At 40.0% G+C, this 27,680-nt stretch overlaps 2 protein-coding genes across 4 annotated transcripts in view; both read left to right on the top strand.

Annotated features, from left to right (window-relative positions):
• The window catches only part of LOC135107703 (RNA-binding protein 45-like), a 30,203-nt gene extending 15,942 nt beyond the window's left edge, over positions 1–14,261 (top strand). The window contains exons 3-11 of one of the 2 annotated variants that reach the window (XM_064017883.1): positions 260–454; positions 902–1,125; positions 4,102–4,250; positions 6,373–6,506; positions 6,863–7,110; positions 7,506–7,641; positions 7,930–8,086; positions 8,513–8,640; positions 11,986–14,261. In XM_064017883.1, coding sequence (XP_063873953.1) covers positions 260–454; positions 902–1,125; positions 4,102–4,250; positions 6,373–6,506; positions 6,863–7,110; positions 7,506–7,641; positions 7,930–8,086; positions 8,513–8,623 — 1,354 coding nt within the window. In that variant the 3' untranslated portion in view covers positions 8,624–8,640; positions 11,986–14,261. Of the gene's footprint in view, positions 1–259; positions 455–901; positions 1,126–4,101; positions 4,251–6,372; positions 6,507–6,862; positions 7,111–7,505; positions 7,642–7,929; positions 8,087–8,512; positions 8,641–11,982 lie in introns of both variants that reach the window. The other variant, XM_064017884.1, reaches the window with a different exon arrangement.
• A 144-nt stretch (positions 14,262–14,405) lies between these two features.
• LOC135107702 (alpha-L-iduronidase-like) overlaps positions 14,406–27,680 on the top strand; it is a 43,817-nt gene continuing 30,542 nt past the window's right edge. Inside the window, exons 1-5 of one of the 2 annotated variants that reach the window (XM_064017881.1) lie at positions 14,406–14,934; positions 22,531–22,752; positions 23,059–23,263; positions 24,017–24,157; positions 25,087–25,277. In XM_064017881.1, the coding sequence (XP_063873951.1) occupies positions 22,548–22,752; positions 23,059–23,263; positions 24,017–24,157; positions 25,087–25,277 (742 nt within the window). In that variant the 5' untranslated portion in view covers positions 14,406–14,934; positions 22,531–22,547. The remainder of the gene's footprint in view (positions 14,935–22,530; positions 22,753–23,058; positions 23,264–24,016; positions 24,158–25,086; positions 25,278–27,680) is intronic. The other variant, XM_064017882.1, reaches the window with a different exon arrangement.

The raw sequence follows: 27,680 nt of genomic DNA, 5'->3' as shown, positions 1-27,680 counted from the left end.
CATGTAACAAGTATTTGAAGTTAATTGTATAATACTTCTAGTTAATATATAACAGTAGCAGTCTTGGTATGTCAGTGGGTTGATGTGTAGCAATATTATGAATGTATTCCATCATTGTGGACAACCTCGTATCATGGGTTTAAGCAATTTTCCGTGTCTTCACTGTTTTGTTACTAATATAGAGCTTGCTACCTGTGGTTTGCCTGGAGTCTTAAACTTGCTATTTTTTTTGTTTTTTTTGGTGTGGTGTTCGTGGCAGCCGTGACCAAGGCTCTCGGCGAGACATGAATGAGGAGGAGCGACTGCTGCGGCTATTTGTGGTGGTGCCCAAGTCCCTCACAGAGGCAGACCTGCGGGAACACTTTTCTCAGTTTGGTGATATTGACTATGTCTCCATTGTGCGTGACCGCAACACACGCGACAGCAAGGGTTTTGCCTATGTTAAATATCACAGGTAAGGGAGTCTTGGTTTTCTTTTAATTTTGGTGGCATTACATTTCATACCAAGCAGTCAGGGACTAGAAATTAAAGAAATATGATTATATAAGGAAGAGCAAATGCTTATTTGAGGTTTGTACAGATTCATTTGCCATGTATTTCATGTTTGATAAAACTGTAACTTAGTTTGATTTAAGATTTTTTGTTTATTTATTTTTCTACCATTGTTGAAATGGAGTCTTAATATGTTTTCTTCCTGCTTGTTTTAGTGAATATAAAATGTTAACAGCCAGAAGTCATTATTCTGTTGCCACTCTTCTCTCTATCATACTTTATATATCAAATATCTTAATCTTTTTCCAATCTTTAAATTTTTCTTCATTTCTTTCCATATGTTAAAGTAGTCATGGTGTGAGGGAAGCTTCAGAGCCCCTCCTCACTTAATACTGCATCTATCCCACAGAATGTCTCACGCGGCCAAGGCTTTTGAGGGCTGTGAACGCACATTTAAGCCAGTGTTTGCAGATCCCAAACCTCAGAAGAGCGATGGTATAAAGTTTGACGGGGGTGGCCGGGATATTCGAGGGGAGCTGAGGGGAAGTGAGGCGGGCTATGGGAGCTACTCTTCAGGGCCCATCACTCCTCACATCAACAACCACCATTCTCCTTTCGACGCTATCTCATTCAGTAAGTGTTAGGCATTATTATCTTGAGAAGGAGGTTGGATTCACCACACTTCAGGAACTGTGATGTGTCTAGGTGTTTTGATTTGCAATTGTTAGGGCATCATTCCATAGTCTGTGTGTGCTGTGAAGCATTGCTTTGTGGTGCTGAAATTGATTATGTTTTGCTTCATAGATGGTGCTATTCCTGGTATCCAGAGTTATGAAGTTTTTCTAGATATTCATTTCATTCTCAGCTGCTATTGAACCCATATTTAGGAGGTGATTCAGAGCATTCAAGACACTGTTGTGTGTTGATTTAAAGAGACGTGACTTGCTACACCAAAGCATTGTTCTAGAATCCCAGGAAATTGAGTTTGGTTCATAATCACCTACAATTCTTTCATTTTTGAGGGATTTTTAGTTCTGTCAGACCGTTTTCTTAGGTATCAGTGGGAGATAAGATTAACTTTCAAAGCAGCCATTATCCTTTATCATATTGGAAAGGCAGCTCATCACACTGTGTGTTACTTCCCCCCTAAGTAAGCACTCATACATGGTGCTGTGGTGGGTATGTGTGATCGAATTTGCTCTATTGTTTCTTTATATTGTAGAACAATACGCCTAATGTGTTTTTGTGAATCTTGTCACAAGGAAAGAACATGCTATGCCATAATACTTTAAAAAATAATACTGAAGATTCTCTCAGACTGCCAGTGAGATCTTAGAATTGCCCTCTTTATTCACATATATAGATTAGGTTTTGACATTGCAGTCTGGCCTGGGTTGATGTATAATATAATGCACCAGTTACTAGTCTGAGGGTGTAGGAAAATGAGTATTTTTGTCCTGTCATGGCTTATCAGTCAGTCATAAGAATGAATGCCCCTTCAGTCACCAGTGTGTACATTAACCTAGCATACAAGAATGTCAGTTTGTAGTGCATATCTTAAATTAACACACGGATAGCTGAGATTGTTTTGTGTTTGTTACTTACACAATGTTTTTTTGTCATCAACTGTCTATGTTTTCCTCCTTCTGTAGCCTTTCGCCACTCTGACATGACTCACCAGAGAAGTGAGTGGTTTCCACACTTACAGACAGCTGTTTCACTGGAAATGTAGATGATGGATCCTAAGGGTGTGTGTTTGCATGTGTGTGTGTCGGTGTGTCTGTGTGTGTGCATGTGCGCACAACTGGACGCACACACTGGTGTAGGTGTTAGTGACGCCCCTCCCTCCCCCCAAACCAGGACACATCAGGACTTGCAGTTTGACTCTGGGGATCTGAAGTTGTCCACAGTCAATATGGCTTTGTGTTTAGTAACTCGTTAATTGGTATTGCATTCTTTCGCCTGTTTGGTTGGATATCTCGTAAACTGACTCTTAGAATGCTTTTGTCATATATAGTTGTGTAAAACCATAATTGTATTCTTGTTCTCTTCAGAGTAACAGTACTGAGTTTTCTGTAATGTAGATCAAAGTACAAACTATTATTTCTTGGCATAAATTTCATTATGTTTCTCTGTATCATGTACCTTGAGAACTATTGTAGTTTAGTAGAGAGGTCTTAGAATTTTTTTATAACAAGGTTTACTTTTATAGATGCATATTTTATTAATTACACAACATTCAATGGTATTTTGTATAACATTTGTTTCTTATTTTTTTTTTATTTCAATTTATTAACAGCAGTATAAATGGCCTATTATAACCATTGCTCTTGTGCTGTAAAACATGGATCATTTACACCTTACTTGATACAGACTCTGATTGATAGTTGAAGGATTGAGTCCTGTGTTCCATGTCTATATTTTTAGCAAATTTGGCTAGAGCACACATATATCCAGAGTCCTGAATAATATTTCCAACTGACTCACTGTGGTTGTCTTTGTATTCTGCTGTAGAAATCTGGGTGGTTAGACTTTGTGTATTGGCATTGCTGCTCTGTCCCACTGAACTACATGACTATATGAGATCAAGAAAGTATATGGCCATACTCCCATGATGCCGTTAACTGCAGGTTAGGAAAGCTGCATATAGACAGTATTAAAAAAAATATATATATCAAGGGGTGTAGTCCAGCAAGTGTCACTTCATAATACACTTAATATTGTTAATAAATTGGATCTTACACGGCTTTGATTTAATTTAATTAGAAATATAGGCTATGTACTGGAAATTCCTTAACCTTAGTTACTTCTTATTGCTGAACCACAGGTATAAATCAACAGGAATTTTAAAAGCATGCCCAGTCAGTGAAGCAGGTATTGTATGGCATTTGTAATTCAATTAGGAGTTTTATTTGCTTTACTTTTTTTTTTATTTTTATTATATTTTTTTTCATGCTAGCTAGTGGAGAACAGAATCAGATCAGATTAGGCTCATTATCAAAAGGTGTAGTGAAGCAAACATTCAATAATTTTGGTATGGTTATAATCCAGCACTGTATGTGACAGCCATTTAAATTAATTGGAAGGTTTTAGGAATTTCAAAAGCCTTCTTGCAATTTCTAGTTAAGTGAAGAGCCAGATTTGTAGTTCCTAGCATATAATGCCTAATTTGTACTGATAAAGAAGCAATAAAATAAAGTAAAAATGAATAGATAAATAAGAAAAATAAACAGTAAAATTTGCAGTTCACCTTTTATGAGCTGCATTAAGTCAACTGTAGATGGGTAGTGTTAATCAGCATTGTCTGAACAAGTGAGCAGTCACAAAGGAGCAAAGGGAGTTCAGGAACCAGCAGTCTAAGCCCACCACAGTGAGAGATTAATGTTAAAATTAACTTCTTATCATTTGTAAGAGGGCTGTCATTCTCCTATGAAATCTAAATCAGCATAGAGCATTTCATTGCAATATATATATGTATTCCTTGTTTTTCATAAAACCAAGTGTTTCTTCTAGAAGTTACTACAGTTTGAGGACTTACTACTTGCTAACCCATGTGTGGCTGCTCTTGACCAATGACACAACTGATTGCTGACATCCGACCTCCTACAGTGGACACAAGTGGGCTAAACCCCGAGGGTGTGACGCGGCTGACTGTTATTGCCTCGCCCACCCTCAACCAGGACCAGCTCTGGAAGTTGTTTGACCTTATCCCCGGTCTTGATTACTGCGACCTGAGGAAAGACCACAAGTCTGGTCAGGTATACTATCATTCGTGTGTCACAGCAGGGTAGGGGATGGCAGGGAGGGATGGGCACTAGTGTTGGTGTTTCAGGAGTGCTTTCTGGGACAGGGAAATGTAATATTCAATGTACACTTTTACATACACACCTCATCATCTGCATTATTTGTGCCACTTTTCCTGCAAACTCCCTTTATAAGTACTATATCACTTTCATTTATATAGGTTTGTCTTAAGGCTTTGACCTTGTGTTTGCCAGCATCAATATTATGTGCAGTCAGGAAAGAATGGTATCTCATTAATCTGTTCAGAGTGCAGAAACATTCAGATTTACTGACATGGGAACAAAGCTGAATTTATGTCCCTTGATGCTGGGAATGTGAAGGTAATATGTATAATTAAGTATAAGATTTAAGGTTCAAGCCAACTTCTTGCAATGACATTCTCTCTCTTTGCTGTTTCTGTAGGGAAAAGTGGTACAAATAGCCCAATGAGGAACTAGAGACCTTAAACAAACAGGGGACTGCACTGCATATAGATCACTTCCCCATGACATTAAAATAACTTTGTCACTCCTGACATAACTTTTCTTTAGCTTGACTACACCTCTGAGCCTATCTTCTTGAGCTCTTAGCTTGTTCACAGGGAGCTAAGTTTTCTCTTGTTCTGGTGGACCACTTAGCAAACTGCTGGTGGAGGAGCTTGGTTAGCATTGGACAGCTTGGCAGGCGTGAAAGAAAGATACAGTTTTCCTTCCATTTTCCTCATTGCTGAATGTTGAGAGAAAATTATCCTTTCTCTTAACATTTAATGCATTTTTTTCTTTTAAATCTTCTCTATTGTGTCTTTGTAACATATGCCATGGGGAGCTGCATATTTCTTTCATTCTTGTGTGTGACATAGTGGTGTCATTGGGTCACCTCCACCCTGTCTCACCAACACTGACGGGGATGAATGGGTGGTGGTCACAAGGCTAAGGATCAGGGCTTAGAGTTAAACTGCATCCTGTTTTCTCTTTCTTTCTGAGGTCAGTATATTTCCTTGTCCTTCTATCAAGCTGTCTTCTGAGGGTAAATGAGTGTATAGTGTTTTGCAGTAGAAGTAAATTTTTGGGACTGCCTGTCAGTTAGGGTTGAACTCTTTCTGGTTAACACTCATAGTTTATTTCTTCTTTATTCTTCCCTTTTTCTGCTTAACACTCATAGTTTATTTCTTTCTTCTGCCAAAGGGTAATATTAAAATATGGATCCACATGCTTATGTTATCTTTCTTCTCATTTTCCAGCAGTTGATGGGGATCCATGGGTGTAGCAATAAGTTGTGTGTATTAATGCAGCTTGCATCAGAGATCACTTCTAATCACATTAAGTTCACAGATAATTCTTTGAGCTTTCTACATAGTCTGGTACTTTTGGCTTTGGGTTTCATGTCTGCTGTGCATCACTGTTATGTTTTCACTGTGACAAAAATCTTGGCTGTTTTTGCACTGCCATGATGCTCTGAGCAATGACACCCATGGACTTCCATTCTGTGTACTGACAGGTCTGAGGTGGAGACTGATGTAATACTTGGTGGCACTGAACTCATGCATGATATCAAGCTATTGCACTTTAACCAGCCTTTAAGTTTTAGTTTCATTCAGATATGATTGGCATAAATTCTTACCAGCTGGTGTTGCTGTCATTTCAGTCTTACCTTTCCCTAATCTTTCCTCTTGGGAGCAATCAGCCATTACTTTGTGGATTCCCATCACTCCTTTATTTGCTTTTCAGTTCTTTGGCTAAGATCAAAATGTAAAATGTTTTATAATCTATTTTTCAAACTCAATAGATTACCAGTTATGAACATAAACACAAAACTCTTCAGTTTTCAGGTAAATCTACAAAACAATGAACTGAAGATTGCTTATAATGTCTATTTTTTAATATTTTGATCACATAATATTATGAAAGAGACTCAGCAGAATACACCCATAAAGACAGTAGCAACTACAAGGAAAAAGTAAGAACTTCATACACTTCAACCCCAAACACTACATTCTAAATCCCAGCTAGCTAGCCTAGCTTTCTTCTTTCTAGCATATTTATCTTGTAATAATCTACTTTTCCTTTGACACCATATCAAAAGACACTCCATCATCAGGCTCGAGGCGTTGCTACTGTGGTGTATAACAATATCCAGTCTGCAACCTATGCCAAGGAAAAGCTGCATGGCTTTGAGTATCCCCCCGGCCAAAGACTCATCGTCAAGTTTGACTCCAGACACGACATGCCCCCGTGAGTGCCAATTTCTAAAGCATTTTGCTATTTGAACCATTTTCTTCCTTCTTGTATTTATGAACATGGAGTTACAATTGGAGTTTTGAGAATAACATTCTACTTTCTACTAAATTATATGTATTTGTATTTACACAGGTTGTCTTAAATTTCTTGGAAATTAAGTCGTTCTAGAAAATATTTTTGGTATACACAAGTTTCTCATATATTATTGTGCTTAAATTAGTGATTGCAAATAGTAATATGTATATCTCAATCTTGATATAGGCTAATGGTTTTAGTTATAAAGAAGTATCATGTGAATCCTTTCCCCTTATCATCCCTGGTCTCTATATGTCCTTTCCCAAACCACACAGAGGTCCACCCCCCATGATGACAGGAGCCCCAGGAGGTCCCCCTTATGCTGGGTTGCCCCGGGGTGTGTCAGGTGCCTTGGTTCCTCACAATGGCACAATGGGTAGCAGTCCTCCCAGTGCCCTTGCCACTGCTCCGCCAGCCCTAAGTGGTGGCCAGCCCAATAGTAACATACAACAGAATTTGGCACAGCTGGCTGAAACCATTGCCCAAGCCACCTCCCTCATTCAGGCTGCAGGGCTCAGTCAAGGTGAGTGGCTCATTTTACAGGGGCTGGGTTTCTATTGTGGTTGGAGAACATAAAAGGGAGAAAAGATGCTGATTGGTTAGATTTTGATGGATGCAGGCTCCTCTGCTGTGCTCTGTAAAGTACTTGTAGATTATGCCATACTGATAAACTCTGGAACTCTCTCCCTGCTTCTGTATTTTAAGAGGGAGGTTTTAAGACCCTTCTCCTTGTAGGTTCAGATCTGCTTTTGGACTGCCTGGTTTAGTGACCAACACTTTCAGTTGCATCCCCCTTGGTCAGAGGCCCTCTTATGTTATAAAGTTTAATGTGCATTTGTAGGCCTCCACATTATCTGTTGAATTTAATGTTGTTGTTTCCTATGGGAGGACTTGATCTTATTGAAGTGTATGTTTCAGGCCAGAGTACTGTCAACAACATTGGTGGCAGCCCAGGTCAGATAACCGGGGGTGAGACATATGATCCTTCCTACTGCTCTGTCAAGTTACCACCACCACAGCCCCTTGCACCTGTGGACTCAGCAGTTGCTGAGAGGTAGGGCTTGTCATTATTCCATCTTTTACTTTCCTTTTTAGATAAATTTCTCTCTCTCTCTCTCTCTCTCTCTCTCTCTCTCTCTCTCTCTCTCTCTCTCTCTCTCTCTCTCTCTCTCTCTCTCTCTCTCTCTCTCTCTCTCTCTCTCTCTCTCTCTCTCTCTCTCTCTCTCTCTCTCTCTCTCTCTCTCTCTCTCTCTCTCTCTTTAATTGTATGAGTTGTAATGTGTGCCTGTATATTTCTGTTGATATCCTTGAATTGTGGATATCTTCTTTGGGTTCCCTCCAGGTTGTTCATCGTGTGCCATCCTTCACCACCTCCAATATATGCACTGAAAGACGTTTTTGGTCGGTTTGGAAACCTGATTGACATCTATATGTTGAATGGCAAGACCTTTGGTTATGCTAAATATTCCTCCAAAGAATCGGCAGACAAGGCCATAGTGGTGAGTGAATGCAGTGGTTAGTGAAGATGTATTTTTTTTTAAGAGATCAAGTATTTATCAGATCAAGTGAATTTTCTTGTGTGTGTGTATGTGTGTGTGTGAATGCCACCAAATTGCTGAATAGTTAAAGAAAATTGAAAAAGGGGTATTTTCATCTAGAACAGGAATAAGAATTAAATGTAGTGAGATGTCTGAATGTTATTAAAAGAAGAGTATATTCTTAAAAATAATATTTTAAGAAAATTTGATCATAGAATTAGGCTTCCTTTGGATAGTTTGTTTAATCCTGAAGTGATGTGTTGAATTTGGTTGATACTGAACTCCATTCCTGCATTCAACTCTGCTTACTTAAGATATAGAAAATAGTCAGCTTTCCTTCACATTTGTGTGTATTTTCCTGCTCTCACTGTGTATTCCCCTGCACAGGTGTTGCATGGGCAGGAGGTGCTCGGGTCCAGGCTGAAGGTGATGGAGGCTGACCCCCATGACAAGGCTGACTCAGGCCGAAAAAGACTTCGCATCGACGACCAGAGTTGAGTCGGCTTTAGGCAGAGGTACGAGGAGAGGGATATTTGAAGGGAGCTGGGGATGGGCACTGCACTGGTGGGGCAATTATAACTTAAAGTTACATTTGCGTTGAATAATTGTTAGCTATATTGATTATGTTTATTGTCAATATTTTTCTTACTGAAAAATGTTAGCATACATTTCCTGCCCATGATACCTTTGGTTATATTGAAGTATTTATTGAAGGCTGCTCTGATAACATTGGCCTTGTGCTCTACTAAATCTCCCGTAAAGAATACTCCCTTAAGAATGTGAACTTATCACAGTAACAATGTGTCAAAAGGGGCAGTTCACATTTAAGTAATGTAAATATGTGACTTTATTTGCATGATAGGATGTAAAAGAGGTTGTAGGTGTTTTTGTTTTTGAAAGAAATATTTGTGTTCAGCATGCTGTTAGCTGTAAATACATTTTTGGCATGCATAAATTAATCAATGTATTTTAAGTGTACTCAGCATAATCACACATATGTATATTTTTTATGATGTTTGTATTTGAGAGAATCATTCCAGTATGGTCTAAGGCTGACTGTGTGTGTCTTTGTACTGTTTAAGGTTTAGGTGTTACTCTGACAGGCTGTGATAATGATATCTGTGATATATAAATAGTAGCATGTTGCGGGGACACACATGGCATGCTAGAGGTAGAATCTCCTGTGTCTTCTGGCTTGGTGCGTCAGTAGTGTAACTTGCATGGAACATCATTCTCCTCACCCTTTTGGGGCAGCCATTCACAAGGGCAGGAGCACAGTCACAAGGGTTTAGTGGTGGCTTGTGAATCTGCATTTAGGAAGGTTGTGGTATAACAGAATTCTTCACCTCTCATCTGGTAATTTTTTAACACTCACTTCAAGAAGGAAGTTAGAAATCTAACTCTCATGGGATTACTTGGGATGTGTAGTGGGAATTATCTCCATTATTTATTTATTTTTTTATTTCTTAATCAGTTATTCTTAATGGACCATCTTCAATCACTCCAACCTTTACCATTGTAGTCTGCTGCAGTTGAATTTGAGAAATACATTTTGTTCTGTAGATAGAACTGATATATAGATTTACATGTGTCTATAGGAGATTTGACTGTTTAATTATTAAGCATTTCTATCAACCTTGAAATTATTGATCTGATGTCCTTACCAGGAAAGAGAATACAGTGTGCAAAAATGTTTTGCATAAATAGTTTTATTTATTTAAGATTTAATTAATCAGATACCATTGTCTAATTTGAAACCTTCATCAAATGTTACAGTCCTTTTGGTTAGGATACTTAACATATTGGTGAGGTGTTTTCTTCATCTACATGCTGCCTGCAGCAGGAGCCAAGCTTAGTATTTTTTTCCTCTGGTAAGAAGAACATTTTGCATTTACTTGAAGCAGGTTGTTTGCAGTACTTGAAGCCTGCCCATGTCCTTTACCTTGAGCAGCTATATATGCTTATGGCAGGCCAGACACTGCTCACCATCCACTCTTTGTGGACATCTCATAATTTAATCATCAGCATGTTCTGTCTGCGTTGGCTTGGCAGAAAATTTTTTGCCATGTGGTATGTGATTTGGTATTACTGTGTAATGAAGAAAGAGGAATCTCATGATGTACAGCATGTGCAGTGATAGACTGAGGACAAAATGTGATAGATTAACTTTACCCTAAATATCATTTGCAGTTTTAAGGAAGGATTGTCATACAAAGGAAGAAAAATGTGATATAAACTGTTAATATAAGCTGTCATAAGCCAATGGAATATTTACATCCTCCTGTGCAAGACCTGAACTTATGTATCTAAACAATTTGTTTACTTCCCTTGGATTCTCACAAAAAGTGATGCTGCCTCATATACATTTGATATTTTCATTATGATACTGAAGAAAAGTAATATCACTGTTTTTTTCCAGGAAGCATGTTTTGTAGCATAAATCAATAGTTTTGGAATATTATGCATATATTGCTAGCAGTCTGAGAAGATTTCAGTGTGAAGACATGAAGGACGTGAGTAATGATATTCCAAGCTAAATTTCAGTTTTTGACATTGCTGGCATATTTCTCTGACTTAACATTAAGATGACCATGACAGAAAGACTTACTTTAAGTATACCTATAGCATCTTCTTTAAATAAAAAAGCAATTTTTCTTCTCACTGCACTTTATTCTTGTTGTGACAAGTAAGATATGCAGATGAAAGGTGCAGTGTTCAAGTTGAAATATTGAAAAACTGAATTCATTAATGGCTAGCCCAATATGTTCATGAAGTGGATCAGTCAGACTATGGTACAGACACTGGTGGCTGCTCACAAAATTGTTGTGTAGCTGTATTGATCACAATCTTTGCTATGCAGAGGAAATAGATAAAAAAGTAAGGCCTTGAATGCCTTTTTCCATTGTTCTTGAAGCTTTTCAGTTTTTGTTGCCAGGAAAGCAACATTGCTTCACATTTTTCAATGAAAATCTCATAAATCACTGTCAAGGTACAAGTCATGATTCAGCAGTGTTTGACTTAGATAAATCTCAAATCACATTTTTCACCGGGTTTACAAAGTATTCTCCAAAATGTCCTCCAGAAATCTGTATTTTTGCTATGCATTTAGATTCAGATATATGGAGATCTTATTAAGTCAGTAATTGTTGGAAGATGGCATAAACTGCATAAAGTAAACAGTCTCAATCCATTTGCTGCAGCTTATATACAGTGATTTTTTTTTTTAGTTTATTTATTTATTTATTTTTATTTATTTAAATTTTTTTTTTTTATGAAATTGGCATCTTTCACATTTCGCTAGAATTTCTAGCTTCTTAATCTCTCATGTACCTCATGACTGGGGCATCCAGAGCTCTGCTGCTGAGGCACATGAGGAGTGGTTAGGTCACAAGCTGCTGCAGCAAAAGGGTTGACTGGGGAGTGCCTGGTTGGCAACCCAACCCAGCACAGGTGGGGATGCAGCTCGGATGGGGCCACACTCGCTTAGCCCTGTCACAAGGGGCAGCATGGTACATATAGACTTCTTGCATGACTGGCGGTGGAGAGACATGGTTTTCTGACTTTTTTTTTTATGGCTTTTAATGTTTTCTAGTTAACAATGGTATTATGAGAATAATAAAAATGGGATTCACTTTATGATGGAGAGGGTGTTAGAATTAATTTATGCATGTGAAATGATTGTGAAATTCACATTTAACACATGCAGTTTACGTAAATATTTTTCATAGATTTTTCATATAAATAAATTTTTTATTTCTGATAAGAGCCATTTTTCTACATGGCTGCCCAAGTGGCCTATCCCAGATGTGTTGAGTCGGCCACTGGTAGGGCCTTACTGAATTGTCTCGTTTCCCCAGCAGCAGCGTGTTGACATCGTGACTTCGCGGACCTTACCACGGACAGTTACGGACAGCCAACACAGCGACCTAAAACTACCCTAACCACTCCATGGTCCAATGAACCAATCCCCCGTTACCTTAGACAACCACCAACAACAACTGTTATGTTCCCAGAGACTCCCAACACTCGCGTACCAAACTAGCAAAGACGTACCTTCCTGAGGCAGCGCTGAACTTGTGACTACACACTGGCGACTGTAGCACACACGAGTGGTGATGTGTAGGGAATTACTTATGCATGACAATATTTTTTTTACCCTTTTCATAATTTTCCTTTTAAAAGTAGCTAAGATAGTTACCAAACTGAGCAAAATTTGTTTTATAATGGTAAGCCTTTTTGTGTGACTTATAAATAAATGCTGTATAGTAATTTAATGGTAGTGTAACCATTTAATAAAGAATAATGTTCAAATTTCAGATTGTGAGTGTAATGTGTCATAGCACTTTGGTAATATGTGTATAGGAAGGCACATTTTATATTTTGGATATTTGACATGGTATACACCCTTCAGTATTAGTGTTTGAAGTAATGTCCGTGCATCTGTTGGTTTTCTATATTTGTTAATTTTGCAGCTGTTACAGAGGCCACTATTCTGAATAGTTCTTGGATCACAAGCTGTTGACAAGTAAAACTTTGTGCACTGCTTCCTACAACAGAAAGACCTCTGAATGATGCGACTGGGATAAAAAAAAAAAATTCTGCCTATAACATTTAGGCTTTCGTTTGTTCCACAGTAGGATTTGCTGTTAGTAGCAGTTTCCAGTGGCCATATAGCATAATATAAAACCTCAGTCTTCTATGAACTGAGCCTGCTATCCTTCCACTAACAGATAGGAGAATGGACACCTCAGTACATCATAGTCACTATCCAGATCTGCATCACCCAAGAACAATTCAGGTGTGATTTTCCTGTTGAGCCTCACATTCCAATCCTATCTGTTAATAATAGTTTCAAGTAGGAGACTTTAGATGTTGATGCTTCACGTGGCAGAATGATTACAGAGTATGTAAATAACATTGGACTTGACTGAATTAATTTATTTGAAATACTTTAGTTTCAAGACATTGGGTGCATAGTATGGGTGGAATATTTTGTTAATTTGAAAAGTTTAATTTGTTGAACGCTATTGAGGTAACTTTTAATTTCATGAACATGATAAAAGAAAAAAACTGCCATCAAACAGCATCTGATGGCATAATTCTGCATGATGCAAGAAATTAATAGTAAATTTTTGGTTTGTTATATCAATTATTAATGTTGGTTTCATCAACAATTCATTTTTTGGCAGTAATTTGACAATGATTAAAGATTTATAATGTATAAATAGGTTAAGCAGCTCTCAGTAGTTGGAGAAAAGACTTTGTAAGACTTAGCAGACAGACTTCAGAACAGACATCTGACAGCAGGCAAATAGAACCCAAACAGATACAGAACTTGATGGGGTACAGATGTGTGTGCCAGATAAGTATGGTAAACATGTGTGAAGCTTCATCAAGTGGGTCTGTTTTATTTCAAATTGAGATGACCTGCCACCTCATGTCAAGAGCCTGGTAGTGGTAGGTGTTCATTGCATTATCAGCCATTTAGATTTCAGTGGTAAGGGTTCTGGCTTCCTGACCTAATGGTAGACCCAACAGTATGACTAGAGCAGTGTGCCTGATGCCGACTGTGATGGGACAAGAGGCAGTATTAGTCTTTTGTTTCCAGCACAGCTGGTGTGACAGAAGTTGGCTCAGGCTGGATCACCTGTACCTGTTTGGGAACTAAGTCATTGTTTGAATGTTCCAATAATAGGGCTGTAAGTCCTTGGAAAATTATTTATGTATATATTTATTCACTTGGTGAGAAAGCCAGTATTTATTCTTGGCCACCAAAGGTGCACAAATACATAAAGTTAGTACAATTGCATTTCCATGAAGCTGCAGAATGTCCTTGTGTTCACTTGTCTTTGAGAAGAATATGTGAGAAATTTTATTTGCTCCAAGCTTGGTTGTGTGTTTGATGCTGATGTACATAGTTGTTTTTACAGTGTCTTTGTTTTAATACTTGAGTATTGGCCAGCCAACAAATATGCAATTACAAGTGTTAGTTGATGTGTGTGTGGTAGGCTGAGTCAAACTACCATTTCATATTTTTTTGGACAATTCCACATATTTTCACATATACAGTAAGGCTTATATTTACATAACATGTAAAACAAACAATATAAGTAATAAACAATATTACTTTGCCTAACCTGAATTTTCTATGGATTGTGCTATATGACTTTTTTTTTTTAGAGTATAATGAATTCTTCTGTTAGCCTTCACTGGTAAATGTGGGAGGGTTATTTACTTTGTTATTACCCGATCTTTGAAGATACTTTAGTCGGGAGGGTTATTTGCTTTTATTATTAAGTTTTCTGATGTAATGCTTATGAGACATAAGTACACTAGCTAGAACTAGCCTTGCTATCTGATAATTTAATTATGAATTATCATTGGAGACTAATATAAGTAATAGCGTGTAGGTTCACAGTATACGTAAGTAGCAGCAGCATCACCACCAGCACCACCATCGGAAATTTGCGCATCTCCAAAGATACAAGGTGACAGGAAACGTGATGCAGTACGAGAACTTTTCCTGAACCTCACGACAGTCAACAAGGCCAATTTAAGGCAGTGAATTGCACTTCACAATTCTATCTCTTATAGACATTCGGCCCTTGTATTCGTGTTTTAAGTCAGTGCATCGAGTCAACCAGGTGCCCACGTCGTTAGTCTCATTAACATTGGAACAAGTCGGATTCACCCGATTCGCTGTCACAGTGCTTGGCGAACGTAAACAGCCGTTGATTATGACAAACCGTGGGGTGAGAGGCTTCATGACAACGTAAAACTGGCACTGGTCGGCGCCTCGCAACACTTCGGTAAGTACAATTATACAAATATGCTGTATCTTATAACCCACAGGGACCGCACTGATGGAGTTATTAGTGGTTTTAAGAGTGTCCTCGTAATTCTAATGATTTAACAAGGATTCTCTATTATCACAAGGAAAAGCACCCATGAAAACCCGGCTTAGCATCTTTGTGGCTCAGAAATAGTTTTTATAAGAACATAAAGCGTTTAAAGATACCGGCCTTGACTTGATGGTATGCACAATAAACTGCTGATGATGGGTGAATAATCGCGACAATAGTAATAGCTGTAACTATTGCCAAGACAATACAACTGATAAAGGTGATATATGGCCTGCATATAGGTGGTGTCACCAGCATTAGTCCTAATTATGATAAGATCCTATACATGCAGAATGTAATTTGGGTGATAAAAAAAAAAAAGTGACGATTAATACACCCAGTAAGGAAACTTCGTAATCTTGCGGGAGATCAATGAGTTCTAAAAATGAATTGAAAACACCAAGCTGTTGATTCCCTTGTAGCATTCAATCAAATCCTTACAAAAAAAAAAAAAAAAAAAAAACGCTGCTGGAATGTTACCAGTGTTTAAGAAGATGGTACAGTGATGGGTGTTAATTGTAGGGCTCACATGGTTGGTGCCCGTGACAGGCAAGGTTCTTAACGGCATAAGGTAAGATTGTAGCCACAGTAGGCTAATATTTATTTATTTATTTATTTATTTATTTTTAAGATCGGAGTTTGACGAAGACTTTAAATAATCATTACATAAGAAAATAAGTGAATAAAAACAAATGAGCCAACTAATAAATCAATAAATGAAAAAAGAAAATCATCGGGTCCCATTCCAAAAATCGGCAAAAAGTCAACAACAGCAACAGCAACAACAACAACAACAACAACAACAACAACAACAACAACAACAACAACAACACACACACACACACACACACACACACACACACACACACCGTATCGTCCACCCCTTCCTCTAACACTATTATGGAAATGCAGTACAGACGCCGTTGAGTGTAACGAGGACGAAGGGGTTACGTGTGCAAAACATGAGTAAACAAATCAAGTGCGAAATGAACTGTCAAGGGCGTCACAAACCCTGTTATTTACACGCCGTGAGTCAGCTGGTGTGGCGGACGTGGCATCTTTTACAACTCACTCACTCGGTCTCATCTTTTGTTAGCTTTATTAATGCATGGAACCTATGATTTTTTATTTCTTTTTATTCTAGTTATCTCTAATTGTCAGTCATTTTTCCGTTTGCCGTATAAAAGAAAGCAAATAGCAGTCAAATTTAACAATGACATTTAGTTTCCGTTTCACGACGATAAACGTAGAGCGTGTGCTTACTTTCCATTTATATGACCCTCGCGTGTTGACTGGCCATTAATTAACTTTTGGAAGGGTTGGGGATAACGGGACCTGGTAAGCACCCTTGCAAACGATGGCGCTTTGGGGAACATGAATACTGAAAGACGTGTACGTACTATATCTGTTCCTCGGAAGTGTGGGAGTTGAGAAGTCGTGGGAGTATTTGACGTCACAACGAAGACTATCATCATCAACATCATCATCATCATCACCGACCTCCATGATTCCACTGCAGGGCAAAGAATGCTAATGAACTGTTGCATATTGGCAGTTTTCGTCTCCTTACTGAAGACTTCCTCCCAACCTTCATTCATTTCTGCCAGCTGCTCCTCTTCTCCAGGCCACCATCAGCAAAACTTCATATCTCATTTCCAACTCTCTTTCCAACTAGTCCTCTGTCGTGTGTGGGAAGAGGATGTTAAGCTCCTGTGTGGTGTTCTCAGTATGCGAATATAAACCCAGAGAGCAGCACGGAAATAGATAGATAGATAGATAGATAGATAGATAGAGAGAGAGAGAGAGAGAGAGAGAGAGAGAGAGAGAGAGAGAGAGAGAGAGAGAGAGAGAGAGAGAGAGACGGAAAAATGATCACGAGCATCTCCACGAGGATAAGACAAGTGCATCCAGTTTTGCTATTCCGTTAGTAACTGAAGAAAACGTGAATCCTAGTCCATGTTTATAAAATTTTGAGTCAGTGGGAAGCTAGAAGAGATTAGATAAATTTATGGATCGGAATGATAGTTGAAGTAATGACCATGAATTTATCCTATGGACATGGAAGTACGTATGTAGCTATGCATACAGGGACTGCCAGCCTGCCACGAGTAGGCTTGACTTGCAATTTCCCTTATGTTCTTAGTGACCGTAAACGTAACCGGTATATCAGATATTTATATCGTTGATCAGCGAGACATTTTTTCATCTAATTCCAACACAAATGGAAGGAAGGTGAATAAAAGCTAATACAGAAATTATACAGGCAAATTAAAAAAAAGTTAGTTATCGGATAGCTCTTATTAGGAACTCTTCAGTAGGAGACGCCACACATGCAGCTGGAACTGAACTGTTGAATTTCAGTTTATAATAATATCCGGGAATAAGGACCTTGAATTCTTAATTAACGAGGTGTATTGGAATATTGTCCTACGATTGTAACTCTCTCTCTCTCTCTCTCTCTCTCGTCTCTCTCTCTCTCTCTCCTCTCTCTCTCTCTCCCTCTCTCTCTCTCTCTCTCTCTCTCTCTCTCTCTCTCATAAACACATTACCTTCGGCTGGGCACCAATATTAGTCGTGTCCCACAAGGCTTCGTTCAGTAGTTCACGATTAGTATGTTCATAGTGTTTATCTGAGTAACTTGAACACCAAATCTGGAGAAACAAAGGTAAAGTAAGGAGCTATCGCTGGTCGAGGGACAGTGTGCAATACAATATGAAGACGAAAATGTTACTTACGGCAGAAAATGAATGCGAGGCTTGGCTGAAAAAAAAAGAAAAAAAAAAATGTGTTGCTCCCTTCGCCTGCCGCCTTGATGTAGTGTTCCTTCTGGGTACCTTTACATCACAAGTGGCCGCCAGTAATAGTTTACGGTACAGTCTTGGCCAACACTTAAGTAACATATTGCTCTTCCCTTCCTTTGTGTTATGCGTCTGCCCTTCAGTTTCAAGTCCTCTGATCCAAGCAACCTTACCTCAGATTTGCTAAGAATCTAACACTGTCTTAACGGTACAGTTTTCGGCAATACTCAAATAGCACATTGGGTTTAGCGTCTTATCCTTAATCTTGAGTCTTCTGATCCAAGTTATCTTCCTCTGCTTCCTTTGATCTGCCAAGAATCGAAACACTCGGTCAGGTTGTATTGGGAGACTGTCAGTAAGTTTGAGCATTTATTGAGCCGTCTTCCTTTAATCTCAAGACCTCTGACCGAAGTTACCGTCCTCAGATCTGCCAAGAGTCAAACACTTGTAATCATCGTTTTCTTTTCTATCATTTCATTTTATTTTTGCTACTTTATCTCATTTTACTTTTTTGTCCCTTATGTTCTCACGCCATTCATTCCTCTCTTTCCTTCTTGTCTTGCTCATATAACTGGAATGCAGTAATTTATTAGGAGACTGGTATCAGAGGAGTTCGGATTAAGAAAACTCACAAAACACAGTGGGAATGAATGCAGCAGCCAGCTTATTCGGCTTCTGACTACGACTACACCCGTTAAATATTAATTAGACTTGTGGATTAACCTGTCTGGGTCATCTGTGGTTGGGTCAAGCTGTTGTATTTATTCATTTTATTTATTTATTTATTTATTTATTTTTCTAGAGCAATGTCAACAAGGAACGGGCTAAAATCAAACTTTGAAAAGAAATAATCGGATCTGATTGCCGCTCCTGACTGACAGTAGAGGAATTGCAAAAAAGGATACGAATAATTTAGTATTCGACGCGTGTTTATATATATCTTTTGACGGTAGTGACGCCAGAGAGAGAGAGAGAGAGAGAGAGAGAGAGAGAGAGAGAGAGAGAGAGAGAGAGAGAGAGAGAGAGAGAGAGAGAGAGAGAGAGAGAGAGAGTAAACAATGATAAACTGAATAGTAATCGAGAAAAAAGAAATGCATACAGCCATCTGATTAACAAGAATAAGAGACAGGAAACATCAGGTCGGTCACTATGGGTGTGCTCCTTGTTAGCGTGATAATGATGGTAACAACGCCACGTGGATAGTAGTAGTAGTAGTAGTAGTAGTAGTAGTAGTAGTAGTAGTAGTAGCATTAATATTAAGAATAATGATAATAAGGCCATATAATTAAGGTTGATTTGTGAGGTTAATCCGTCATACACAATTTGTACTCGTGGGATCATAATAGTGCAACTGGACAGTGATCGATAGACGTTAGAAAAGTTTACTTCCTTAAACAACAACAACAATAACAACAACAACAACAACAACAACAACAACAACAACAACAACAACAACAACAACAACAATATGTAGGTAAAAAAAAAAATAAAATCGTAGGTGAGTTTCCGTATACAGCAGTCAGTGTGGTAGGCCGGCGGGCGGCGTCGAGTCCCGCGGCCAGTGTGTGCCCGACGTATCTTAATTCACTTAGTAACTTTTTAAACACACAGAGTCATGTAATCGTATTGCTGCGGGGTGGCGAGAGAGAGAGAGAGAGAGAGAGAGAGAGAGAGGAGAGAGAGAGAGGAGAGAGAGAGAGAGAGAGAGAGAGTCACTAATGGAAATATGCAATTGGTGGGCGGACAGCGTGGCCATTGTGGGTTTGGACAGCCCAGCGCGGCGGCATGACTGACAGTGCGGATTAATTTTGCAGTGGATTATGTGATACGGCGTTTTTTGGTTCATTGTGGTGCAAGCGGATTTAGCAATTATTCCACAGGCCGCCATGGTTCGCTGCTTTATTTATAGGACCTCCCTCCTGACCTGCCGGGGAGGGAGGAGAGGGGAGGCGCCGGCACTCACCTCACGCGGGCGGGGGAGGGTCAAGGGGTGCTGCAGGGGCTGGCTCCCTCGGCGCCTTCCAGAGAGAGTTGGGCATGCGGGGAGAGAGAGAGAGAGAAAGAGAGAGAGAGAGAGAGAGAGAGAGAGAGAGAGAGAGAGAGAGAGAGAGAGAGAGAGAGAGAGAGAGAGAGAGAGAGAGAGAAAGTGATTGGGGTTTGTGTAGTTTGCTAGTTGTGAAATGTTGTTAGTGACGGTGGTAGTGGTCGTGGTGGTGGTAGTAGTGGTAATAGTAGTAGTAGTAGTGGTAGTTGTAATAATAGTAGTAGTAGGAGTAGTAGTAGTACTGATAGCAAAAGAAACAACCACACAATAGGATACAAGAATACAACTATAGATGAAAAAAAAAATATGTAAAAGAAAAACCTGCTCCTATTTGCTTCTAATTTCACGAGACAACCACGCAAGGACTCCCCTCCACCGTCATCCTCTCCGGCCACTCCTTACCACACGCGGGGAGTGTTGGACATGTACTGCGGCAAGGAGTTTAGAGCGCTCTCATTGGATCGGCTGACCTAAATACTGGTGGGGGACTGTCTTCATATGCACGTCAGTTCTTCTGGACAAACTTAAGCCCCGTTATTAAATAATTCTAAATGAAGCTTAACTAAACTAATACATGCAAAAAGAAAAAAAAAATGTTTAAAGTTATGTAAAGCAGGTCTAGGTAAGAAAAATATGAATCAATAAAAAAAAGAAAAGAAAAGAGAAGATAAAATTAGATGAAATGAAAATAAATAAAAAAAAGTAATAGAATAAACAAATCAGTATATGAATAAATAACAATAAACAATTCGTATAAGAAAACAGAACCCTCCTTTATTCGATGATCGTGTAGAACTGGGCCAAGTGTGGTTAGACCGAGATAAAAGTAATGTTATGATAATAAATGATAATACCGCCCTCACTGTCTCTCTCTCTTCATGTGGGCGTGACTTAACCTAACCTCACCAGACCTGACCTTAATAGTGCGTACAAAAAAAGAAAAAGCAGCACTGGTAAAGACAATACGAGTATACCTGGTTAATTTTGGATTAGGGAGAGGCGAAGGGAAATATCATCAGGGCGTTGCTCCCCGCACCCCTCAGTGAGCCTCCTGCCTCTCGTCCGAACAGCAAAGATAAGCGACGTCGTGTCCTGGCAGGGTGACCGCATGAGAGCACCAGCTGTTGTTGGCTACCCCGTCCCACCAGCTTCCTCGAGACACAAGGATTTTAGATTACGCCGCCGTATTTCCCGCTTGTCGTAAAAGGCGACTATAAGAAACGAGGGCTGAGGTCTGCTGGACTTTATATTTTGCACTAACCAAGGAAGTTACTGTTGCTTGGATGTCCCCTTGCGTGCGTGGGGGAAAAGGAAGAAAAATACTGTAGATGTAGAATATTTGCGTTAAAGTGATAGTGTTTTAGGAAAATATACTAGTACAAGGATTACTGTCTGTTGAATTAAGGATAAACGGTAGAATAATGAAGCATTTTGAGAATTAGATTAATCAAGTTCTGGTATAATGAATTCTTTTTATTGTAATGTGTGTGTGTGTGTGTGTGTGTGTGTGTGTGTGTGTGTGTGTGTGTGTGTGTGTGTGTGTGTGTGTGTCCCCACCTCGTGTCACCACAAGGAAATTTGACACACAAAATTGGGCAGAAATTGCGCGTCGGTGCAGTATTTAGTTACCAGTGTCCTGTTTTGTTATAAACGTGATCAAATAACAACATTTAAAAGTGTCAGATTATTGCAGCCATTATCAGGTCGCTGTATTAGGACAATTTTTATTTTGTTCTTATTTCGGAAAAAAAAAGTGTTACTCATTGTCGAAATACGATAAAGAAAGGAGAGAAAGAAGAAAAAAAAAATCTATGCATGAATTCCCACAATCTGAGATACTAATGTGTTTTTGTTTTTGGTCAACAGTCAGTAGCATCAATGTCAGGATTATCTAGCGGCTGGTCTCTTCACAAAGTAAGGGTTAGCATGCTCCACCATCCCAAGTGCCATTTTTGTGTTCTTTTAGTCTTCTATATTCTTCTCGGGGATGATGGCGGGCTGGGGACTTGCTTATCCTTGTCCGCTTTCCTTATTTTGAGATGGTGATGGAGACTACAAGTGCAGTGTTGGTTGCTTCTTGAGGCGGCTGTGTTTCCGTGGCTCATTCGCAACTAGCACTGAGAGATCAACGGTTAAGTTCAGTTCCGGTTAAGTTCAGTTGTGGGAAGCACTCGGGAATGTCTGCATGGTGTGGTGGTCCTGTTTGACGCTCTGGAGATGTTGTGTATCAGTTTGAGCCTCTCACCTGGCATTCTAAGGTTGTCAAGGTACCTCAAAAACATATTGCGGTGACTGGAAAAATCCTCACCATCCTGCTTATTCTAGATGTGGGTAGGCGTGGTGTGACGTGACATCTGGTGTGAAAATTACTGGCTTTAGTTCTGAAAGCTCGGTATTTCTGTATTTCTCACCTTTAGGAACCACTGAGCACTTATAGTTGCATATATAACCACAACATATATCTCTTATGTAGATTTGCTAAGGTCTCACTCGTTCCAAAACACTTTCCTGCCTTCCTTTTATGATACGGTTGGTTGTTGCAATGTGGAACCCAATCACGGCCACCCTGCTTGGGATTAAGGCCTCAAGGTATTGACTGAATGACTGACTGAGCAGCTCATCCACGCTCATCACTCGTCCCTCTTCTCTGGTGCTTTTCAGACCCACAAAAAACGGTAATGATGAGGCTGCTGTTACTGCTAGTGGCGCTTTTCATCATCACCGGGGAGGTGCGTGCGAGAAGAGAAGGACGAGAAGCTGGTGCTGATGTAGAGGAATATGCAAGTTATGTCAGAGCATCATCACCAATACTCATAACAGCCGAGCCTCACTCCCACCAGCATCACCGCCACCAGCACCACCACTACCTGCACAACGCTACAGGTAAGCCTTTAAGAGCACCATGGAAAGCGTTTTCTGCTGGTGGTGGTCTAAGGGGAATTACCAGTCATTAAAGAGCTTTAGAATATTAGAAAAAATTACGGATGACGATGACAGTTGAAAATAAATAGGTATGTTTCATGAAGGGGCTGCACCTGTAGGCCTAACGGTTTTTTGCAGCTTCCTTATGTTCTTATGTTCACTGACGCATGTAGAGCCAGCTTAGACACCGGTGGAGGTGATGACACTGGTGGAGGAGAGGCAAGAGGAGATAAAAAGAAGGTGAATGTGACAGTGTTACTCTCTCAGCGACTCACCAGCAAGGGGCCTCACAAGCTGGTCATGAAACGGCGCTGCTTCACTTTAACGGAAGGAGCGCAAGGCGAAGAGCACGAGCCAGGTGGAAGCAGAGGCAGCATCGTGGAGGCAGGCGTGCGGCGGGCGTGAGGGTGGTGGTGGAGGGCGCGGCGGAGGCGGGACCGCTGCCACACTTCTGGCGCAGCACCGGCCTCAGGTAAATGTTGGTGCCGCCTGTGTACTGTTGCATGCAGCGACGATGGAATGCTTCAGGGGCGTATAAACGGGCGCACACACACACACACACACACACACACACACACACACACACACACACACATATACTATTTGTTAATCCTTACTTTCCCCCCGTTTCTCATAGTGGTGGTGGCCGGTTTCGTTTCTATCCTTTCGCTTCTATCTTTATCCAAGGGTAAGGTGATACTGAAGAAGCGATCCACTCACCCTTGCTCAGTTTTTTTGTATTTTCTTATTCCCCAAGCGGTGAAGTGGACTCATGGGTGCAGAGTTGGCAGGACGACTGACGGCAGCGAACTTTGCATAGTTGTGATTAAATTTAGTCGTGGAAAGCACTCAGAGCTGTCTGGGTGATGGGAGTGTCTTATCTAAGCGCTCTCGCATGTATTGTGTCTCCATGATTTTCCCACATGACAATCTCCAGTGCTCCCTGGACACCACTGGGACCTGTAGTGAGCGACTGAGGTCTAAGCCAAACCAGTTACTGAGCACAATATAATTACAACATAAATCCCTGTACTCTGAGTTTACTGTGATCACAATCGTCCCAGTAGTTGTCCTCATCTAAGACTGACTACTTATTTATAGAACCCTATCACCGCCACCCTGTTATGAATATATGAACTGTGTGTATTGAATAACTGATTAATATGTAACACAGCAATAACATCAACTTGTCTCCTCCTTCTCTGTATCCTCCTCCCTCCCTCAGCCCTCCTCTGCCACACTCCTCGCCTCAGCCTTTCCTGCTCAGCCCAGACGAGCTCCTCAACCTGGCTATGGTGGGCTCCCTCCCGCACCAGGCCATCTCCCAGGCCCGCATCCACTGGCTGTTCGGCCTCGTCAACGCTACGTGAGGCTTTGTTACGTTGTGTTTGCAGCGTCCCTGGTGTGTGTGTGTGTGTGTGTGTGTGTGTGTGTGTGTGTGTGTGTGTGTGTGTGTGTGTGTGTGTGTGTGTGGTTTTAAGGCTTACACAATTCTAGTTTTTTGGTTATTTATATGTTTTTTGAGCCATTGTCGTTTGTCTTTGTTGAGAGAGAGAGAGAGAGAGAGAGAGAGAGAGAGAGAGAGAGAGAGAGAGAGAGAGAGAGAGAGAGAGAGAGAGACAGCAGACCAAAATGACCTAACTGAAAGGGGAAGCTAATGGCTTTTTTTTTTTGCCTCACTGACCATCACCACTCCCACGACTTTCTCTCTCTCTCTCTCTCTCTCTCTCTCTCTCTCTCTCTCTCTCTCTCTCTCTCTCTCTCTCTCTCTCTCTCTCTCTCTCTCTCTCTCTCTCTCTCTCTCTCTCTCTCTCTCTCGTCTAACTGGGAAGTGGAAGTAACTCTTTGGCTCCTTCCCTCAGCCTCCCATACAAGCGAGGCATTCACGTCCAACAGTCAGCGAAACATAAATGGATCTGTCTTGTTTTCTTTATGTCTTTCACTGTGTGTGTGTGTGTGTGTGTGTGTGTGTGTGTGTGTGTGTGTAGCGTGTACCCTACTTTTATGTATGTGTGTCTCAGCATTTGTATGTATTTCAGTTGGCCAGTCTCATTTTTCTGATTTTGTAGATATGTGCGAGTATGTCTTTATATGTAGGGTATATTTACATACATACATACATACATACATACATACATATATATATATTTGTGTTTGCCTTAACTGCCTTTCCTTCTTTGTTTATTGTTATCTATCGGTCTGTTTGTCTATCTATCTCTCTATCTGTCTGTCTATCTATCTGTCTGTCTGTCTGTCTGTTTGTCTATCAGGGTTCGTCTCTCTTTTCCTACACAGCCTGAGCAGCGGAGCCCCACAGTACAACTTCACCCAGCTTGACACTCTCATGACGCACCTCCACCAATACCGCCTCAGCCCTGGCTTCGAACTCATGGGAAACCCGGGCGGCATCTTTACTGACCTCGAGAACGCCACACAGGTCAGCTGGTGGCGCCTCCTGGTGGGGCAGACGGCGGCTAGATACGTGGGTGAGTGACTAAGTGGTGAAGGAGGGAGGGGAAGTTGAGGGTCGGGGGAGGAAGGAAGGATGGATGGAAAGAAGGAATGGTTTGTTTGTTGAGTGAAGGAGTAAAGAGAGGGAATGGAAGGAAGGTATGATTGATGAGTGGAATTATGATAGATGGCCAGCAGAGAGAGAGAGAGAGAGAGAGAGAGAGAGAGAGAGAGAGAGAGATGCATTGGACTCGTAATTATCAACCATACAATACTCGTACACCTCTCCACAGTCCTACCTTTGAGTCAGATCGTAGCCTTTCATGCACGACACACTGCAGTCACTCGCTCAGGGAAGACAGCAGCCGCTCGCCCTTCAGTGAAAGCCTGTGCAACCTGAGCGGGGCACGAACTTCGGCCCACCAAGTGACAGGCGAGGACGTTACCACTGAGTTATCGAGTAGTGTGTTTGTGTGTATGTGTGTGGGTGTGTGTAAGTAAACGTTTATTGCTAATTATACTACACATTGTACCATATCCTCACCATGTACAACAGCTACGCTCCATCAAGCCAACGCTCCCTGGTGGACGGCTTGCTTCAGTACATAGTTGAAAGAGCGTGGAAGCCTGAATTAGTGTCTGCTAAATTTGTGTACATAAATTTGTGTACTTGGTGAATTTTTAGGACTTTATTATTATTATTATTATTATTTTTTTTTTTTTTTAGTTATAGTCAGCTTCACTATTTTACAGAAAGTGCTCATTAAATTTTGTAGAGACATCCATGCAAGGAGAGCTTAATTCTATATATATCTATCGCTTAAATTATTTTTCCTGCCCAAAAGAAAATGAATTGTTTTTTCATTGTTTGTTAGGATTTCCTTGGTGTTCATTAAACTGGGTTTTTATAATACAAACTCTTAGCTGATGGCAAAATTGATGTTAACTTTTTTACTTATTTTCGTCAATATTAGCAAAGGTCACTGGGCATTGTTTGCCAAATTTTTTTTTACAATCTATATTCTTCAATGTTATTTCTCAGAGCTGGAGTTACATATCGCCAAATATGTGTGTTAGAATAAGTTTTCGGTTTAATAACATTTGGAAGGCATATACGAGTAAGTTCACAAAAATACGAGGGAGACAATTTATGGTTTAATTCTAGTAAAAACACAAAACAAAACGAGAAATAGAACGAAATGGGCGAGTAACAGCGACACAAATGATTGCAGCGCCGCACTAAACAACGCTGGGGACTTCAGCTTACACGTGTGCACAAAACATAGCACATTAATACGCACGACAATCACTACTTTGTTTTTACACAGACTGGGCAAGCATGGAATAGTAAATGAGAAATTAAAGTGATAAAAAAAAAAAAGTGGCTGCTTCATGGCTTCCCAATTAAGAAGAAAAGTGAATAGTAATGGAAGACATATTTACTAGTTTCGCTTTTGAGTGTATGATGTGAGTTCTTCAAGTGTATGAAGTGGTAGCGAAGAAAGCAGGAAGAAAATAGGATGAAACATGTTGGTATACAAGAATTACAAAGATGTGCAAAAGGAAATTTATTTACGTACTTGGACTGTGACAAATATCTCCTGACGTACTGGAAAAAGTTAGCTGATAAAAGTATTAGTAAAATTTGCAGGAACTTCATTCTCTGATATTCTTAGGTTGATTTTATTTTATTCATTTATTTATTTTTTTTCCTTTTTCCGTGTCAGGAAGTGTGTATGCTTGGGTGATGTTAGTAATGTTCTTATTGTCCGCTTATTAATAGTACTCTTAAGTTACTGTACGTCTGATATTTAGCTTCGACGCTGCGTAGGAAAAAAACGCTGAAATGTAGATCCTGGTGTTATTATTATTATTATTATTATTATTATTATTATTATTATTATTATTATTATTTATTATGATGATGTTATTTGTTGTTGTTGTTGTTGTTGTTTCTCCTCCTCCTCCTCCTCCTCCTCCTCCTCCTCCTCCTCCTTCTTCTTCTTCTTATTCCCAGAGTGACGTGGTTCCTTAACTCCCGTAGGCCAGCCTAGTCTTTGAAATATGTGAGTGTTGTGTCTCCCTCAGCGGGGCGGCAGAAGGGTTGGGCTGGTGAACATGTTAACATAAATTTTCACTTCTCTCCAGTTAGTCTTCCTCAGTTTCTCAGACAAGAATGCCGCTCCTCTTCCTGCTCCTCCTTTACTGCTACTGCTGCTGCGTCTGCTGCTGCTGCTGCTATTGATGGTGGTGGTGGTGCTACTACTACTACTACTACTACTACTACTACTACTACTACTACTACTATTACTATACTACTACTACTGCTACTACTACTATTACTATACTACTACTACTGCTACTACTACTACTACTACTACTACTACTACTACTACTACTACTACTATTATTATTATTATTATTATTGTTGTTGTTGT

This window comes from Scylla paramamosain, chromosome 15 (assembly GCF_035594125.1).
Source record: "Scylla paramamosain isolate STU-SP2022 chromosome 15, ASM3559412v1, whole genome shotgun sequence".
In the NCBI taxonomy this organism is placed as follows: Eukaryota; Metazoa; Arthropoda; class Malacostraca; order Decapoda; family Portunidae; genus Scylla; species Scylla paramamosain.
This window is presented reverse-complemented; position numbering and strand designations above follow the sequence as displayed.